General features: G+C 47.1%; 1 protein-coding gene across 3 annotated transcripts in view; it reads left to right on the top strand.

The window, feature by feature from the left end:
- ptdss2 (phosphatidylserine synthase 2) overlaps positions 1 to 20,592 on the top strand; it is a 147,964-nt gene that overhangs the window by 28,599 nt on the left and 98,773 nt on the right. For all 3 annotated transcript variants that reach the window (XM_038807465.1, XM_038807463.1, XM_038807464.1), the window contains exon 3: positions 19,792 to 19,874. In XM_038807465.1, coding sequence (XP_038663393.1) covers positions 19,792 to 19,874 — 83 coding nt within the window. The remainder of the gene's footprint in view (positions 1 to 19,791; positions 19,875 to 20,592) is intronic.

Raw genomic sequence — 20,592 nt, 5'->3', positions numbered from 1 at the left:
AGCCCATCGAGTCTGCACCGACCCACTTAAGCCCTCAACTTCCACCCTATCCCCGTAACCCAATAACCCCTTCTAACCTTTATGGTCACTAAGGGCAATTTATCATGGCTAATCCACCTAACCTGCACATCTTTGGACTGTGGGAGGAAACCGGAGCACCCGGAGAACATGCAGACTCCACACAGACAGTGACCCAGCGGGGAATCGAACCTGGAACCCTGGTGCTGTGAAGCCACAGTGCTAACCACTTGTACTACCGTGCTGCCCTAAGTGTTCTGAAGAATTATGCATATCATATGGCATTGTAAAACGAAAGTCATGAATGTAAATAAATACATTTCCAAAGGAAAGGGGATGTAATGACATGCATAAGCAATCTTGTATATAATAATGTACGCAACCTCCGACCAGAAGGTGGCAGTGTAAACCTACAATGTAACCCTGTGCCTCGGAGTTGGAAGTAAGTCGTGTTGGTGGATATACGTATTCTGCATTAGCTCTAGGATAGTTAGTTAGTGTTAGCAGTTTGTAATATATTTATTCCATTAATCTTTACCCTGCATTTGTTATGTAATAAATAATTTTAACAAGTCAAGAACTAGATGTTCTGTAGTGCATCATTCCTATCGGCCGGTACACAAGAACATGACACTTGCCAGCAAATGTCCACCTTCTATGAACAAAATAACCTCTCTACATCTCTCCTGAATACTGTTCCGGTTTCTTAATCAGCCTCTTTCTCTTTGTCTTAGTTGGCAGCTGTATCCTCAGCTGCCTAGGTATCACACATCAGCATTCTCTGATTCTCCACCCTGTGTTTTTCGAGTCCCTCAAAACCAAACTCTTTATCCAAGCCATCTCCTAAGCTCTAAACATTTGGGTTCAAGTCCATCTTCGTTATATCTATGTGTAGCACCATATGACATCTTTTTATGTTATAACATTACACTGATGGATGTATTGAGCTTTGTGAAGTTTGAATCTATGAAGATCACTTGAGAGATAGCGAATCCTTTGGTAGTTACAGCTTGCATTGGGGTATAATCTCTGGAGAGGTTTGCTGAGTGTTGATACAGTTCAAGTGAAGTGTTTGAGAAGGGTGACAGCCTGCCTTCAGTCAATTTCGGTGAGTTACAGTCTACTCTGTTCTGTTTATATTTGAATCTCCAAACACGTCTTTTTCAACATAAATTCCTACTCTGTCTATAAGATGCAGATACTGCTCCATTTTGGTGACACCTTATTATACAGCATCAATTGACTGTCCAAGTAGAACACAAACAGATGCCCAACATTTTTGAGGGTGTGAGAGAATTCTTTACTAGAGTGGCTAGAATGTAGAACTTGGTATCACAAAAGAGTAGTTGAGAGAAATAACATGGATGGTGGAAGCTTACTAAGTACATGAGGGGAACAGAATTCTGATTCCAGTTAGGAATGCTCTTTTCAGAGGGTTGGTGCAGACTCAATGGGCCAAATGGCCCCCTGTACTGTAGGAATTATATGGTTCGATTTGTAGTGAACCATTAGGATTATTGACATGGTTGGAGGATTGGCTAACCAATAGAAAACAGTGTGTTAGGATAAATGGGTCATTTTCAGGATGACAAACAACTGTAAAGTGCTACAAGAATCAGTGGTGTGGTCTCAACTATTTATGATCTATAGTAAAGACTTGGATGAAAGTACTGACTATATTATGGCCAAATTTGCTGCTGGTCCGAAACTAGGAAAGTGGATTGTGAGGATACAAAGAATTTGGGCTCCTGTCCACAGGTAAGGCGGTAGGACAGCTGAAGAGGGGATTATGAATATGTGGCAAAAGCTAGCAGGATGCTGGCGCACCAGTTGAGGAAACGGGTCGGCGAGTGAGATAGAGAAAGTGAGCGATGCGGGGGGGGGGGGGGGGGGGGGGGGGGTGGATTCTGCATCCGGCAGGGATGAATGAGGTATTTTGGGAATTTTACAGTAAATTGTATAAATTGAAACCCCAAGCAGGGTAGGAAATGGTGAAACGATTTTTTGGGGGGGCCTGAAGTGCCCGAGGATAGATGAGGAGTTGGTGGAGGAGCTGGGAGCCCCAATTGGAGTTGGGGGAGAAACAATCGGGCGAAGCCCCGGGACCGGACGGATCCCCGGTGGAGTTTTATAAGAGGTTTTCCAGGCTGCTGGGGTTGCTTTTGGCAAAGGCTTTCAATGAGTCAAAGGAGTTGGGAGTGGTCTGCCTGACATTATCGCATGCATGAATATTCCCTTATTTTGAAACGTGATAAAGATCCGGAGGGCTGTGGGTCGTATAGGTCAATCTCCCTTCTAAATGTGGATGCAAAATCGCTGGTAAAGATCTTGGGCACACGGATAGAGGACTGTGTTCTGGGGTAATGGGGGAGGACCAGACGGGATTTGTTAAGGGGCGACACCCAGCATTCAACATTAGGCGGTTTCTTAATGTAATAATGATGCCTGTGGAAGGACGCGAGATTGAGGTTTTGGTGGCCACGGATGCAGAAAAGGCCTTTGATAGGGTGGAGTGGAAATATCTGTGTGAGGTCCTGGGAAGGTTTGGGTTCGGACAGGGATTTGTGAATTGGATCCGGTTGCTGTATCAGGCACCGGTGGGAAATGTAAGGATGAATTGGGTGGGATCGGAATATTTTAGTTTGTGTTGGGGGACGAGAAAGGGATGTCCATTCTCCCCACTACTGTTGGCCCTGCGAACGTCGAATGTTTGGCGGGGGATAGTGAGAGGGGGTTTGGAACATAGGGTCTCGCCCTATGCAGACGATTTGGTCCTTTACATAACGGACCCATTTGGGGGGGATTTCAGGAATCATGGGGATATTAAAGGAATGGCCGGTTCTCGGGTTACAAACTGAATATGGGCAAGAGTGAGGTTTTTGCGATCCAGGCAAGGGGGCAGGAGAGGAGACTGAGGGCGATGCCGTTCAAGGTGGTGGAGAGGGCGTTTTATGTACCTGATATTCAAGTGGCACGGGACTGAGGTTAGCTCCACAAATTAAATTTGGGTAGGTTGATGGAATAGATGAAAGGGGACCTCCAAAGATGGGATGTGCTCCCGTTGTCATTGGCGTTAAGGATACAGAATGTGAAAATGACGGTCCTCCCGAGATTGACAACCACCGGTTTGCTCTAGGGGGAGCTGGACGGGTGCTTTAGGAGGTGGCAGTGGGCAGGGATCGAGAGATTTGGAGACTACATTGATGACTATTTTGGTGCTGCGGACCTGGAAAAATTCATCAACTTTGCTTGCAGTTTCCACCCCTCCATCACTTTCAGCTGGTGCATCTCAGACACTTCCCTTCCTTGATCTTTCTGTCTCCATTTCCGGCAATAGACTATCCACTAATATCCACTACAAGCCCACTGACTTCCACAGCTATCTGGACTACAGCTCTTCGCACACTACACCCTGTAAGGACTCCATCCCTTTCTCTCAACTCCTTCGCCTCCGTCGAATTTGTTCCGATGATGCCACTTTCCAAAATGTTGCTTCGAAAATGTGTTCCTTCTTCCTCAACCGTAAATTCCCACCTACAGTTGTGGACAGTGTGTGGTTCATCTCTCGCGCCACTACACTCGCCCCCTCCACTCCCTCCCAGAACAGGGATAGTTCTCACATTTCATCCCACCAGTCTCCGTATGCAAAGCATAATCCTCTGCCATTTTCGCCAACTCCAGCGTGATGCCACCACCAAACACATCTTCCCTTCACTCCCTCTGTCAGCATTCTTCAGAGACCGTTCCCTCCGAGACAATCTAGTCCACTCCTCCACCAAACCCAGTACCTCTCCCATCACCCATGGCACCTTCCCATGCAATCGCAGAAGGTGTAACACCTGCCCCTTTACCTCTTCCAAGCTTAACATCCCAGGCCCAAAGCACTCATTCTAGGTTAAGCAGCGTTTCTCTTACATCTCTTCCAATTTGGTTGACTGCATTCGCCGCTCCCAATGTGGTCTCCTCTATATCGGAGAGACCAAACGCAGACTGGGTGTTCGCTTTGCTGAGCATCTTCGGTCTGTGCGCATTCAGGACCCTGATTTTCCTGTTGCTTGCCATTTTAACAAAAGACCCTGTTCCCATGCCCACATGTCTGTTCTTGGCCTGCTGCAATGTTCCAGTGAAGCTCAACGCAAACTGGAGGAACAACATCTCATTTTCTGGTTAGGCACGCTACAGCCTTCCGGTCTGAACATTGAATTCAACAACTTCAGAGATCAGCTCTGCCCCACCTTGACCCATTTGTTTTCATCCCATTTCATTTTACCTGTCTTTTAGCACGGTAGCATTGTAGATAGCACAATCGCTTCACAGCTCCAGGGTCCCAGTTTCAATTCCGGCTTGGGTCACTGTCTGTGCGGAGTCTGCACATCCTCCCCGTGTGTGCGTGGGTTTCCTCCGGGTGCTCCGGTTTCCTCCCACAGTCCAAAGATGTGCAGGTTAGGTGGATTGGCCATGATAAATTGCCCTTAGTGTCCAAAATGGCCCTTAGTGTTGGGTGGGGTTACTGGGTTATGGGGATAGGGTGGAGGTGTTGACCTTGGGTAGGGTACTCTTTCCAAGAGCCAGTGCAGACTCGATGGGCTGAATGGCCTCCTTCTGCACTGTAAATTCTATGAATTCTTTCTTTCTTAATATATATTTAATTTACCCCTCCCCCAATCGTATCCACCTTTCCTTCACCTTTCTCCTCTTTGCTTCCCCTTTCCCCTCCCCATGCATCTACAGTTCATCCTCTGATGTTAGTTTCCCTGCTGTTTGACCTTTCACATCTTTTGTTCTCTCTGGGGACTTCCATGAGCACTCTTTCCCCTTGGTTTCTGTGGCCATTAGCGCCTGGTTTCCCTGGGTTTTTGTGGCTATGACTCATCTTTCATTCTCACTCCACAGTATAAATATTGCCCACTTCCTCTGTCTGTCAGCTTTGACAAAGAGCCATCGAACTTGAAACGTTAATGCTTTTCTCTCCAAGTGGGAATGGGTTCTGGTATTTACAAGTGCGGGATTTTGTCCGGAGGCAGGTCCCGGTCTTTCCTTGCCTCCCACTAAGCGGGCTCCAGGATAAGATGTCAAAAACAGGTTGGGGAGGGGAGGGTCTTGGAAATATATAAGAAACTGATGGAGTGGGAGGGAGCCTCATTAAGGGAGGTGAAGAGGAAGATGGAGGAAGAGTTGGGAGGGGAGCTGGAAGTTGGGTTATGAGAGGAGGCCCTGAGGAGAGTCAATGTATCCTCGTGTGCCAGGCTTAGCCTGATCCAGTTCAAGGTGGTCCACAGGGCTCAGATGACTGTGGCCTGGATGAGCAGGTTTTTTGAGGAGGTGGAGGACAGGTGTGGGGGAGGTCCTGCGAACCATGTGCATATGTTTTGGGCGTGTCTGAGGCTGATGGGATTTTGGCAGGGCTTTTCGGATGTCATGTCAGAGGCCCTGGAAGGGAGGGTGACTCCGAGTTCAGAGGTGGCAATATTTGGAGTATTGTAAGATCTGGGAGCCGGGGGGGGGGGGGGGCGCGGGAGGTTGACCTTTGCCTCCCTGGTGGCCCGGAGATGGATTCTATTGGGATGGAGGGGGGTCGGAGCCTCCTAAGTCGGGTGTTTGGGTCAGTGACATGGCAGGGTTTCCTGGGTTGGAGAAAATTAAGTTTGCCTTAAGGGGTTCACTTGGGCAGCACGGTAGCATAGTGGTTAGCGCAATTGCTTCACAGCTCCAGGGTCCCAGGTTCGATTCCCGGCTGGGTCACTGTCTGTGCAGAGTCTGCATGTTCTCCCTGTGTGTGCGTGGGTTTCCTCCGGGTGCTCCGGTTTCCTCCCACAGTCCAAAGATGTGCAGGTTAGATGGATTGGCCATGCTAAATTGCCCTTGGTGTCCAAAATTGCCCTGAGTGTTGGTTGAGTGGGGTTACTGGGTTATGGGAATAGGGTGGTGCGGGTTTGTATAGGGTGCTCTTTCTAGCGCAGGTGCAGACTCGATGGGCCAAATGGCCTCCTTCTGCACTGTAAATTCTATGATTACAGGGGTTCGCTCGGAGGTGTCAGCCTCATCGACATCTTCAAGGAAAATTGACTGTCAGCAAGGGGGGGGGGGGAAGGGAAGGCATGGACGTGATGAATAAGTGTAGGAAATCTAAATGCTTGGGGGAGGTGGGTATGGTATTGTGGGGCTTTTTGTGTTTGTTGGATCTCTTTGTTTAAAATGTTAAATTTATAAATGCCTTAATAAAATATTTTCTAAAACAAAAGTAAGAATTAGGAGCCACCTGGTCCTTCAAGCCTGCTCAGCCATTCAATAAGATCATGGCTGATCTTTTTGTGGACTCGCCCCACTTACCTGCCTGCTCACTATAACCCTCAATTCCTTTACTGTTCAAAAATCTATCTATCTTTGCCTTTAAAGCACCCAACAAGGTAGCTTCAACTGCTTCACTGGGCAGGGAATTCCATAGATTTGCAACCCTTTGGGTGAAGAAGTTCCTCCTCAACTCAGTCCTAATTCTGCTCCCCCTTATTTTGAGGTTATGCCCCCTAGTTCTATTTTCACTCACCAGTGGAAACAACCTCCCTGCTTCTATCTTAACTATTCCCTATATAATTTTTTCCCTTCATAATTTTATATGTTTCTATCAGATTCCTCCTCATTCTTCTAAATTCCAATGAGTTTGGTCCCAGTCTACTCAGTCTCTCCTCATAAGCCAATTCTCTCTACTCTGGAATCAACCTAGTGAATCTCCTCTGCACAACCTCCAGTGCCAGTATGTCCTTTCTCAAGTAAGAAAACCAAAGCTGTTCCCAGTATTCCAGATGTGGCCTCACCAGCACCCTGTTCAGCTGCAAAATAACATCCCTGTTTTTTTAAACTCGATCCATGAAGCAATGAAGGACAGAATTCCATTTGCTGTTTTAATTATCTACTGCATCTGCAAACCAACTTTTTGCGATTCATGCACGTGGGCACCCAGGTCCCTCTGCACAGCAGCATGCTGTAATTGTTTACCATTTAAATAATAGTCCATTTTGTTGCTGATCCTACCAAAATGAATGGCCTCACATTTACCAACATTGTACTCCATCTGTCAGACCCTTGCCCACTCTCTTAAACTATCTATATCCCTCTGCAGACTTTTAGTATCCTCTGCGCACTTGGCACTACCACTCATCTTTGTGTCATCCGAGAACATGTGATCCCCAACTCCAAATCATCTATATAAATTGTAAACAATTGGGGTCCCAAAACTGATCACTGAGGCACACCACTTGCCACTGATCGCCAACCAGAAAAACACCCATTTATCCCAACTCTTTGCTTTCTGTTAGTTATCTAGTCCTCTGTCTATGCTAATGCATTACCCGTAAAGCCATGCACCCGTATCTTATGCTGCAGCCTTTTGTGCGGCACTTTGTCAAATGCCTTCTGGAAATCCAGATACACCACATCCACCAGTTTCCCGTTGTCCACCGCACTTGGAATGTCCTCAAAGAATTCCAATAAATTAGTTAAACATGACCTGCCTTTCATGAACCCATGCTGCGTCTGCCCAATGGAACAATTTCTGTCCAGATGCCTCACTATTTCTTCCTTGATGATAGATCCGAGCATTTTCCCCACTACAGAGGTTAAGCTAACCAGCCTATAGTTACCCACAATTTGTCTACCTCCTTTTTTAAACAGTGGTGTTACATTTATTGTTTTCCAATCTCCTGGAACCGCCCCAGAGTCCAGCGAATTTTAAAAAATTACCACGAACGCATTTGCTATGTCCCATGCCACCTGGGATGCATTCTATCAGGGCCAGGAGATTTGACTACCTTTAGCCCCATTAGCTTGCCTGACACTTCTTCCATTAACTTGCCTGATACTTCCTCCTTAGTGATAATGATCATTTTAAAATCCTCACTTGCCATAGCCTCCTTGCCATCAATGATTGGCATGGTTATTTGTGTCTTCCATTGTGAAGACCAACACAAAATACCTGTTCAATGCCTCTGCTATTTCCTCATTTCCCATTATTAAATCCCTCTTCTCATCCTCTAAAAGACCAATGTTTACCGTAGCCACTCTAGTTTTATGTATTTGTAGAAATTTTTGCTATTTATTTTTATATTCTGAGCTAGTTTACTCTAATTATCTATCTTACTTTTCTTTATAGCTTTTTTTTCGTGGCTTTCTGTTGACATTTAAAGATTTCCCAATCCTCTAGGTTCCCACTAATCTTTGCCACTTTGTATGCATTTTCTGTCAATTTGATACACTCCTTTATTTCCTTGGATATCCATGGCTGGATCCTCTTCTCTTGTATATACTGTTGCTGAGCCCTGTCAAAAATCGCTTTAAAAGCGCTCCACTGTTCCTCAATTGTACCATCACAGTCTTTTCTCCCAGTCTACCGTCACCAACTCCTCCCTCATCCCATTGCAGTCTACCTTCACCAACTCCTCTCTCATCCCATTTCAGTCTCCTTTGTTTAAGCCCAAGACGCTGGTATTGGATTTTACCTTCTCACCCTCCATCTGTATTTTAAATTCAACCATACAGTGATCACTCCTTCCAAGATGATCCCAAACTACGAGATCATTAATTATTGCTGTCACATTACACAGATCAGATCTAGGATAAGTTGCTCCCTCGTAGGTTCCATTATATACTGTTTGAGGAAACAGTTGAGGATACATTCTATGAACTCCTCCTCAAGGCTGCCTTGACCACCTGGTTTGACCAATCAGCATGTAGATTAAAATCCCCCATGACAACTGCCGTACCATTTTTACATGCATCAGTTATTTCTTTGTTTATTGCCCACCCGACCCTAATATTATTTGGTGGACTATAGACTATGCTTAGCAGCGACCTTTTCTCCTTGCTATTTCTAATTTCCACCCAAGTGGATTCAACCATTTTCTCCATAGAATATCATCTCTCACTACCACCCTAACGTCATCCTTGCATATCAGAGCTACACCACCTCCCTCACCTTCCTGTCTATCTTCCCAAATAATCTCATACCCCTGGATATTTAACTCTCAGTTGTGACCACCATGCAACCATGTCTATGAAATGGCCACTAAATCATACTCTTGATTTGTGCCGTCAACTCACTTACCTTGTTTCAAATGCTACAAGCATTTAAGCAAAGTGCTTTTATGCTAGTCTTTTGCCTTCATTTTGAATCGTAACCTCTCCCATTAACATTTTTCATAATTTTCCCTGTAGTTGAACCCTCCTCCCTGCTTTGCTTTTCATTAACCATTATTCTTCCGTATTTTCCCGTATAACCCTTGAGGTCCTGTTCTTTAATTTAGTTCCCAGTGCCTGATAATCCCCCAAAAGGTCTTCTTTCCTGGTCTTGCCTATGTTGTTTGTCCCAACGTGAACCACAACAACTGGATCCTCCCCCTCCCGCTCCAATATCCTTTCGAGCTGGTCAGAGATGTCCCTCACCCTGGCACCGGGCAGGCAACATATCATGCGGGACTCTCTACCCTGCTTACAAAGGGTGCCATCAATCCCCGTAGTTATAGAATCCCCACAACTACCACTTGTCTTTTTGCTCCCTCCGCTTGAATGGTCATGGTGCAGTGGTCGGTTAGCTCCTACTTCCTCCAGCCCTTTTCCTCGTCCACACAGGGAGCAAGTACCTCATACCTGTTGGATAAGGTCAAGAGCTGAGGCTCCTCCGTTCCTGAATTCAGGATCCCTCTACCAGCGTCACTTGCAGTCCACCCTTCCTGTCCCTGACCACTGACTAACTTTGAAGTATTTAAGCCACGGGGTGTGACTGCCTCCTGAAACAAAGCATCCAGGTAAACCCCCCCCCCCCCCCCCCCCCCCCCCACCTCTCACATACCCACACACACACACACATACACACACACACTCCCAGATGTGCCGCAGTGTCCGAAGCTCAGATTCCAGCTCATCAATCTTTCCTCGAGATGTGGTCACTGCAGCTCGTAGTGGGATCTGCCAGCTCCCACATCATGCAGCGGCAGCACATCACCTGCCCAGCCATCTCTACCTAGTTAATTAAATTATTAATTTGTTTTGCAGTGTTCTCCTTCTAATCCCGCTAATCTTCCCACCCCCCTCCCCTCTCCCTGATCCACACCGTATGATCTCCAGGGAGTGGCAAAGAACCAGTGTTAAAAACCCAGGGCCAAATATGGGACAAAATTCTGGGAAAATGTCTCTCATACCCTTATTAATGAAGTCATGGATTTAAAGAGATAAGGGTTGAAGGTTGAAAGTTTTCTCCGAGAGCAGTTGTTGAGGAAGGTGGTGAACCTTCAGACCTTGTTAAATAACTGGTGCAGACTTCCCTTTGCACTAAATAAACCTAACTCATTCTTGACCTTTTGGTAACTTGCATTCCTTCTGCTCATGGATACTTTAAGCTACATTTGGAGGCAGAAATCTGTCACTGTATTTTGAACTGTAGTAACTGATCAGATGATTCTTTACATTCTTCCGTAATTTTTAAATGGTTGTAGTAAATGTTTTATTTTGAAGTTTTGTAGGGAACATGTTACAGACAAGCATCTTTCTTCAAAATATAGCTGATGCAATAAACTTCAAACGCCAAACTTAATCTATTTATGATCATGTGCACCTCTGAATGTGAGTATTGTTTTCAGACCACTTTCATGTTAATTTTAAAATAAGTTTTTGGGTTATTGAGTCAAGTTTGATGTCAGTTTCTTCTCTTATTTTGCTATAATAGGCGCATTGATGAACAATTAGTTATGCACTTCAGGTTATTCATACATAATGAATCTATACTGAAGGATGAACAATTGACAACACTACACAGTTAAGATAACCCCACTCAGTAATTCAAAATATATCAGTCCAGGGTACATTTATCTTGAGTGTCGAAATGTTTGAGTTGAGTTGGGAATAATTAAATTAAATATAAGCAATGCTGTTTTGAAGTCCTGGTATAAAAAATGTTGTTCGGATTTCCCTTTTCCCTTGGTCTGCACATTCCACACATGCTTTGCTATGTGTGCATATTTTTGCGTTGTGGTCATTTCCCCCACCCCCAACCCTCCTTTTGCCAAGTACATTTGTCCATTCATTGTGCTCAATGGTTTTGGTGGCTCATTGAATGCATTTAATTTGTGGCGCAAGCAACACGCTTCCACACCTCCTGCAATTATATTTTCAGATTTTTGTGAGCAATCAAATAAAACTGAATTGAGCAATGTTTTAAGTGTGGGAGGTATAACTAGGTCACAATAGTCTGTTCCTGAGGGAACATAGAAGTAGATTTCTTTAGTGTGGATGTAGGGCAGACAGAATGTTGGTTGTTCAGGGTGAAATAGAACCTAACATGTATATATTTTAGTTTAATTAAATAAGCTGATAGTGGCACAATTAGTCTGAGTTATTTCTCCTCTTGACACTTTTTTAAAAAAAAACACGTACAAGGGACATAAGACATATTATTTATTTTGATTCCTATTTTTGCATGTGGAAAAGAAACCTTGTGGCGACCCACCTGGCCATATCAGTGTCTTTGTCTGAGTGGGTTCATATTCTTTCAGTCTCGAATGTTTGTTTTGTTGCTGAAATGTGAATACCAAGTATGATATCAGTTGAGCATTTTTAAGTTTACTGAGGAGCATGAATCAATACTGCTGTCTTTGGCAAATGTAAAATCCAGGGCCCTTACACTAATTAATTGAAGTTGTATGTATGTGACAGAACATTTCCCTCCCATATACACTTTTGGCTTGATTTAAAAAAAACATCCTTTGTATTGTTTATATTGTAAATTCTACCTTTTCATTGTTTGAACAATAAACATCTAAGCCTTTATCAATGAACCACCCTTTTCTGGAGTTTTCGTTTTCCTTGCCATTCCATACCATGTGGTCAGTTTGATCCTATATAGTGGTTTGCATTTATTTATGTGTGTAGCGCTAACAATTATACTCAAAGCCGAGAGACTGGTTCAATAGAGGCTTTATTGTTGTACGATGTTGTCCCTCCATCTGCAACTGTAGACTAAGGGTCTGAGCAGCTCTCATACATTTATACATAAGCTCCCTGTGGGCGGAGCTAGCCGGCAGGGGCTTACCGGAGGGACCTGTATTACAGGTACAGGCATACATCCCCCTACTGCAGTACACATAACTACAGTGGTTATCTCACCACATTCACCCCCTGTAAAAATGAGTCCGGCGGGGGTGACATGTAACTCTAATACAAAGGATGCTATTTACAAGAGGGTCCAATAAGGAAAATCAAGAGTCCATCCGGTTAGCAGGTTACAGGTTGAGCCGAATCGGTGGTCGAACGTTCCGCTGTGATCGGCGTAGCTGTGGTGGTGACGTCGGCACAGGCGGTGATGGCAACGATGGTGCAGGTGTTGGCGGTGTTGGTGCTGGCTGCTGGCGGGATGACTCCGAGAGCAAGCCGAAATCTTCCGTGTCCTCCAGGGTGGGCAGGGGGATGAGGGATGGACCTGATGGGGACGAATAGGGGGGCGCTGGGGTTGGCGCGGGAAGGGGTGTGGGCATGGGATCGGCACCTGAGGGAGCCAGGTCCCGGAGCGAGACTGTGTCCTGGCGGCCGTCGGGGAACTCCACGTAGGCATACTGGGGGTTGGCGTGGAGAAGGCGTACTTTGTCCACCAGGGGTTCCGCCTTGTGGTGCCGTACATGCCTACGGAGAAGGACTGGGCCCGGAGTCGTGAGCCAAGTCGGGAGCGACACCCCGGATGTGGACTTCCTAGGGAAGGCAAAAACACGTTCATGGGGTGTACTGTTAGTTGCGGTGCACAGTAGCGACCAAATGGAATGGAGCGCGTCCGGGAGGACCTGCTGCCAGCGAGCGGCTGGGAGGTTCCTGGACCGTAGGGCCAGCTGGACGGCCCTCCATACCGTCCCGTTCTCCCTCTCTACCTGCCCGTTTCCCCGGGGGTTGTAGCTGGTCGTCCTTATGGAGGCGATACCCCTGCTGAGCAGGAATTGACGCAGCTCATCGCTCATGAATGAGGATCCCCTGTCACTGTGGATATAGTCGGGGAAACCGAACAGGGCGAAAATGGGATCCAGGGCCTTGATGACGGTGGCAGACGTCATATCTGGGCATGGGATGGCAAAGGGGAACCTAGAAAATTCATCGACCACACTAAGGATGTAGGTATTGCGGTCGGTGGAGGGAAGGGGCCCTTTGAAGTCCACGCTGAGGCGTTCAAAGGGGCGGGATGCTTTCACCAGGCGCATGCGATCTGGCCGGTAGAAGTGCGGCTTGCACTCCGCACAGATCTGGCAGTCTCTGGTGACTGTCCGTACTTCCTCGACGGAGTAGGGCAGATTGCGGGCTTTGATCAGATGATACAAGCGAGTGACCCCCGGATGGCAAAGGCTCTCGTACAAGGCACGGAGCTGGTTCACTTGTGCACTGGCACATGTACCTCGGGAGAGGGCGTCTGGGGGCTCGTTGAGCTTGCTGGGGCGATACAAGATCTCGTAGTTAAAGGTGGAGAGCTCGATTCTCCACCTCAAGATTTTGTCATTCTTGATCTTGCCCCGCTGCGTGTTGTTGAACATGAAGGCTACCGACCGTTGGTCAGTGAGGAGAGTGAATCTCCTGCCGGCCAGGTAATGCCACCAGTGCCGCACCGCTTCAACGATTGCCTGGGCTTCCTTTTCAACAGAGGAATGCCGAATTTCGGAGGAATGGAGGGTGCGTGAAAAGAATGCCACAGGTCTGCCGGCCTGATTCAGCGTGGCGGCAAGGGCGACATCTGAAGCGTCGCTCTCTACTTGGAAAGGCAGAGTCTCGTCTACGGCGTGCATCCCCGCTCTGGCTATGTCAGATCGAATGCGGGCGAAGGCCTGTTGTGCCTCGGCCGAGAGGGGAAAATGTGTGGACTGGATAAGTGGCCGGGCCTTGTCTGCGTATTGCGGGACCCACTGGGCGTAATAAGAAAAAAACCCAAGGCAGCGTTTGAGGGCCTTGGGGCAGTGGGGGATTGGGAGCTCCATGAGGGGGTGCATGCGGTCGGGATCGGGCCCCAGTAGTCCGTTTTGGACGTAGCCAAGGATGGCTAAGCGGTCTGTGCGGAACACGCATTTCTCCTTGTTGTACGTGAGATTAAGGAGAGATGCGGTGTGGAGGAATTTATAAAGGTTGGCATCATGGTCCTGCTGGTCATGGCCGCAGATGGTGACATTGTCGAGGTACGGGAAGGTGGCCTGCAGTCCATACCGGTCAACCATTCGGTCCATTTCTCGCTGAAAGACCGAGACCCCATTCGTGACGCCGAAGGGAACCCTCAGAAATTGGTACAGACGACCGTCTGCCTCGAAGGCAGTGTACGGACGGTCCGATTTACGGATGGGGAGCTGGTGGTAGGCGGATTTCAGGTCAATAGTAGAGAAGACCCAGTACTGTGCAATCTGATTGACCATATCAGAAATGCGGGGGAGGGGGTACGCGTCGAGCTGCGTGTACCGGTTGATGGTCTGGCTGTAGTCCACGACCATCCTGTGCTTCTCCCCGGTCTTAACCACTACCACCTGGGCTCTCCAAGGGCTGTTGCTGGCCTCGATGATACCCTCCCGAAGCAGCCGCTGCGCCGCTGGACTTCGGACCTGATGAAGGCCTTGTCCTGGGTGCTGTACCGTCTGCTCCTGGTGGCGACGGGCTTGCAATCTGCGGTCAGATTGGCAAAGAGGGAGGGAGGCTCGACCTTGAGGGTTGCGAGGCTGCAAACGGTGAGGGGAGGTAGGGGTCTGCCGAATTTGAGGGTGAGGCTCTGGAGATTGCACTGGAAATCCAGGCCTAGTAAGAGTGAAGTGCAGAGGTCGGGGAGAATGTACAGACGGAAACGGTCGAATTCCACGCCCTGTACAGTAAGTTTAACCAGGCAGAAACCCCGGATCGGGACAGAGTGGGAACCTGAGGCAAGGGAGATCTGCCGGTCGGCGGGATGGACCGCAAGGAAATAGTGCCTTACCGTGTCCGGGTGGACGAAGCTCTCGGTGCTCCCGGAGTCGATGAGGCAGGAGGTCACATGGCCGTTGACCAGCACCGATGTGGAAGAGGGTGCCAGGTTGCGAGGACGGGACTGGTCGAGCGTAACGGAGGCGAGCAGTGGTTGATCGGCGGTTGAGTCAGATGAGTCCGACGAGGAGCGGTAGCGACCCGTGTCCTGTGATGGCGGCCCCTGGAGACGAGATGGCGGCATCCGCAGTACCTGTGGGTAAAATGGCGGCGTCCATGGAGCGCACGTTGTGGGGTCAGAACAAAATGGCGGCGGCCATGGAACGCACATGGCTGTGGTGGATGAAGATGGTGGCGCCCATGGGGCGCACGTGGCGGGGGCGGCAAAAGATGGCGGCGCCCACTGATCGCACGTGGGGTCGGGGGAGGCGGACGGCGGGGCCCATTGAGGGAGCGGCTGATGCGGGGGGACCGGCGGCGCGATAGAGGCGACCGTCCGGGACTGACACAGCGCTGCAAAATGGGCTTTCTTGCCACAAGCTTTGCAGGTCGCTGTGCGGGCCGGGCAGCGTTGGCGAGGGTGCTTCTGCTGGCCGCAGAAGTAACAGTGGGGACCCCCAGGGGGTGCGGTGCGGCGGGCAGCGCAGGCATAGTGCGCAGGGGTGGCTGCTGGGGGGGGCCGTTTGAGGGGTCCACGAGGGGTAGGACGGATGGGCCTGGGAGGCCGTTTGCGGGGTCCATGAGGGGTAGGACGGGTGGGCCGAGTGGCTAGCGGAGTAAGTTTGCGCACTACGAGAGGCGGCTGTCATGGAAAGCGCCAGGGCCTTTGCGGCCGCGAGGTCGGGGGCGACCCCTTCCAACAGTCGTTGCCGGATGGGGTCCGATGCAATGCCTGTAACGAAGGCATCGCGCATGAGTAAATCGGAATGTTCCGTGGCTGTGAGGGCCCGGCAGTCGCAGTCTCGTACCAGAGGTATAAGGGCCCTCCAGAAGTCCTCAATCGACTCACCCGGCTGCTGGATGCGAGTAGAAAGTTGATGCCTCGCAAACAGGGTGTTCGCCGATGGTGCATAGTTCTCCTTGAGCAGTTCCATAGCTGCGGTGTAGTCGGTCGCATCTCGAATGAGCGGAAAGACGCTGGAGCTAAGTCTGGAGTACAGGAGTTGCTTTTTCTGAGCCTCCGTCGGGGGAGGGTCCGCTGAAGAGATGTAGGCCTCGAAGACTGCGAGCCAGTGATCAAAGTCTTTTCTGGCATGAGGCGAATGCGGATCCAGCTGCAGACGGTCAGGCTTGATTCTGATGTCCATGGTGAATGGGAAATCGTACAACAATAAATTGTAGCGCTAACAATTATACTCAAAGCCGAGAGACTGGTTCAATAGAGGCTTTATTGTTGTACGATGTTGTCCCTCCATCTGCAACTGTAGACTAAGGGTCTGAGCAGCTCTCATACATTTATACATAAGCTCCCTGTGGGCGGAGCTAGCCGGCAGGGGCTTACCGGAGGAACCTGTATTACAGGTACAGGCATACATCCCCATACTGCAGTACACATAACTACAGTGGTTATCTCACCACAATGTGCAACCATTCAATTATGTAACCTTGAATGACACTTTTACTCTTTCTGATAAGTTATCAATGTCTTTCATGGGCAATTACAAATAAAATAACTTTACTGTATATTTGCGTGACGAGTACATATTTTGCGTTTAGCGTTAGACCAACAAAATTGTCTTTGATATGTGTGAATTGATCATTTGGTCTATAATTATCACAAGATAATATAAGACAAATAGGCATTTAATCTGTTGGCAGTGGAGTTGCTAAACTGCATGAAGGGAACATCATAGCATTGGTGAATTTTTATGTTGACTCTTTAGTTTATGAAATTGTTTGAACAATACGAAAATGTTCTTAAAGTATAGCTCTGAGCTGCAGAATTCACTAATGTAATTTAGATTCCCTTTTATTGCCCTAAAAAATGGTTCAGTTTGGCATGTAGCTACGTGTTCAATCACGAGTCCTTCACTCCGGAGGGAAATTCATTCTTTCATACTTCATTCAACGAGCGTACAACAAAACCATGCTACAAAACCTCCGACTTTGTGGCATGACATGTACCTGACGAGAGCTGTTCTGCACGAGTCCCCTCCCCCCATCACAGTGATTACGTGACAACCATTTAGCACTCAAAAAGGATCAGTAATGATATAAACAACTTGTCTTTTAAAATGTACATTAGCAACTTGGTGACATTAAAAGGTTATCTTCACTTGACATTGCAAGACCACTAATGCAGGATTATCCAGCAAGAGCAGTTTTAATCAGATTATTCAGATTATTGCAGTAAATTGATCAGGGGCTGTAAGAATGGGGCAGTGTAGTTTTTATTGGCACCTTGCCCTTCATCTGCCTTGTGTTTAAGACACTTACTAATATCTACCTTTTTGACCAAGCTTTTAGTCACTTGTCCTCATATTTCCTCCTTTGGCTTTGCATCAGTTTTTATCGCCTGTGAAACACCTCAAAACGTTTTCCAACATGAAAGGGATGCAAGTTTTAGTAGCCAAGGATGCTACTAAAATATTCAAGTTTGTATTTCATCCAACCAGTTAAATGAAAGGTACATCACCAAAGCTGCTGAAATGCCTGAATTGGCATCTGAATGTGAATATGTCTTAAATTCTTCGGTCATCCCAAAAAGCAAATCTTGTGTATCTTCTCATATGTATGATCCAAACGTATTGGTTTCTGGGTTGTATAATCCTTTTAGGGTTTTCTTTGTGCTCAAGTGTATTCCATTCTTTTACGAAACTAAATTTGAGTTAAAGTATTAGGCTGTGTTTGCTGCCAATATCGAACATGCGTGGCCACCATCTTTATATGGGTACAGTAAGAAGTCTTACAACACCAGGTTAAAGTCCAACAGGTTTGATTCAAACACGAGCTTTCGGAGCTGAGGAAGGAGCTGTGCTCCGAAAGCTCGTGTTTGAATCAAACCTGTTGGACTTTAACCTGGTGTTGTAAGACTTCTTACTGTGCTCACCCCAGTCCAACACCGGCATCTCCACATCATTTATATGGGTAGTATGAAGCAGGGCGCATGTGCAGTTGTCTCTGATGCTGGGATTGCAAATTTAGTGCTGGCGGCATCAAGTTAATGCTTTTGACAACCCCCCCCCCCCCCCCCCCCCCCCCCCCCCCCCCCCCCCCCCCCCCCCCCCCCCCCCCCCCCCCCCCACAGCTCACCCTAAACCTCTCGGGGCTGGAAAGAAAAGTGGCAAATGCGACCCACTCCATCCACCCATCCTCACCTTAACTCCCAATTGACGTGGCACAACATGTTAGTGCCTTTTTGGAAATTTCTTGAAAGCTAACATAGCGAAAGAAATGGCTAGGGAGAGGGAGAAAGCAGGAGTGACAGTGAAATAACTGCTCCTTGTCAGCCTAACTGACGTGGAGGTGTGGAATTGCTTGAAATTTTTAATCCGTTCAGATCGATGTTCTATATGGTTGAGTTATGTTCTTTTGTGTTATAAATTATTTTGGTGATACACAGGCAATGATGTAAGATTCATTGTTAAAAGTTTGAAGACTGCTGAAAAGAAGCTGCACCATTTCAGGGTGGATTTGTACTTCCTGCAAAGGACATCATTGGATTCTGTGCGTACGATGACATGTACCAAATGGGTATTAGTAGCCATATTGCACGGCCATCTTGTGTTGGCAGGTGTTAATGCGGAGTATTAACCTGCAACTAGATATTTGGGTACGGTATGTCATCCTACTCATTGAAGTTGAAGTAGGTTATTATTCCTCGTGGGAACTAACATATTTCGGCTATTTATACCTTTTTGGAGCAAAGTTTTTTTAAAAACTAATTTACAAAGAGTGAACACAATCAAATATTCATATAAAGTGCTCTGAATTTTATTTGTGTGGATTTTTATAAAGCCGTAAACATGCCTTTAAATGAACTCTTGATAAATATTATTAACTACATACTTAATATTAGTCAAAGAAATATGGATTGCTTTAGATTCAAATGTGTTCGCTGCTGTGTCTGAATTGGCATTCGAGTCTCTCGGGTTCACATTGATGTTGAAGGTGTTAATTGGTAAAAACGTAAAAACCTCACTGCGATGTCGTGGGTGGTCAGATATCAATTCTCCTAGCTGTTTCTTTCACCGTTATTCCCAGCCTCCACCTGCCATCGCTGCGATAATTCCCAACATAAAACGAAAAGCACAACATGCAAATTTGTGCAACAGTGTCCACTGTGTAGTGAGATTTTTGCCAGTTACCCGATTCAATGCTTTGTTTTGTGTCAACGGAGAAAGCAAATGATTGGTTTGTATGCTGTGGGAATGTAGTCGGAGGGAATATTGATTTTGAGCATGTGCAAGGATTGTTTTGGTTCTTTCTGATTTGTGGAGCTGCTGCAATCAGCTGGGAGGTTCCAAGATGAATTGGGAGATGGAGGTGTCAGGGAAGTGGTTTCCAAAACTATTTTGAGGAACTCTGGGAAACTACATAACAGACTAGGATTCTAAATTTCCCAGTGTGGTGGCAGAAATAGTCTTCTGTCTCATTTATCTTGTTCCTCCCCATGTCCCCAATTGCTTAGTCAAACCACTCTGGGACATTCAACTTACTGGACATTACCAGACTGGCTCAGCAATCATATCTGACAGCAGAAAAATAAAACAAATTTTAAGCTGAAAGTTTGTTCAGTTAACTTTTATGAAAAAGACCTTTTGAAGATGTTTTAAATTTACAAATCTTGGATGTTTCTCCATTTTACTGTTTGATTTACAGAGGGATTGTTGCCAGCATTCTTGTATTCCTCTGTTTTGGAGTCACTCAAGCAAAAGATGGGCCATTCTCCAGACCTCACCCAGGTACGGTACTGTAATTTTGTAATGTCTCTGTCAGTCCTTCTCAGACTCTGTTTTCCACTTAGAAAAAGTCCTGCAAGTATAAAGAATGGTCAAGACAGTTAACCTGCACAAAGCACCCTCTCAATCCAAAGAAGTCAGTTTGGGAAGGGCAGTATAAAATGTATTGTTCAGTCAGCAATGGCCCAGTTTTTTTATTCATTCAAAGGATATGGGAGATTCACTGTCCAGGCCAACATTTATTGTTCATCCCTAATTGCTTTTGAGGTGGTGTTGAGCTGCCTTTTGGTGGTGAGCTGCCTATTTGAGCTGCTACAGGCCAAGTGGTGTAGGTACACCCACGGTGCTGTTCAGGAGGGAGTTCCAGGATTTTGGCCCAGCGACAGTGAAGGACTGGCGATATATTTCCAAGTCAGGATGGTGAGTGGCTTGGAGGGGAACTTAACATGTGGTGGTATTCCAATGTATCTGCTGCCCTTGTCCTTTTGGAAGAGGTTGTCTGAGGAGCCTTGATGAGTTCCTGCAGTGCATCTTGTAGATGATGCACACTGCTGCTGCTGCTACTGTGTGTTATTGGAGGGAATAAATGTTTGCAGATGGGGTGTCAATCAAGTGGGGTGCTTTGTCCAGCAATTTGTCAAGCTTCTTGAGTGTTGCTGAAATTGCACTCACCAAGCCATGGGGACATTATTCCATCAGACTCCTGACTTGTGCCTTCTAG

The sequence above is a fragment of the Scyliorhinus canicula genome, chromosome 9, assembly GCF_902713615.1.
Source record: "Scyliorhinus canicula chromosome 9, sScyCan1.1, whole genome shotgun sequence".
In the NCBI taxonomy this organism is placed as follows: Eukaryota; Metazoa; Chordata; class Chondrichthyes; order Carcharhiniformes; family Scyliorhinidae; genus Scyliorhinus; species Scyliorhinus canicula.
Note: the sequence above shows the minus strand (reverse complement) of the source record. Positions and strands in the feature narration are given on the sequence as shown.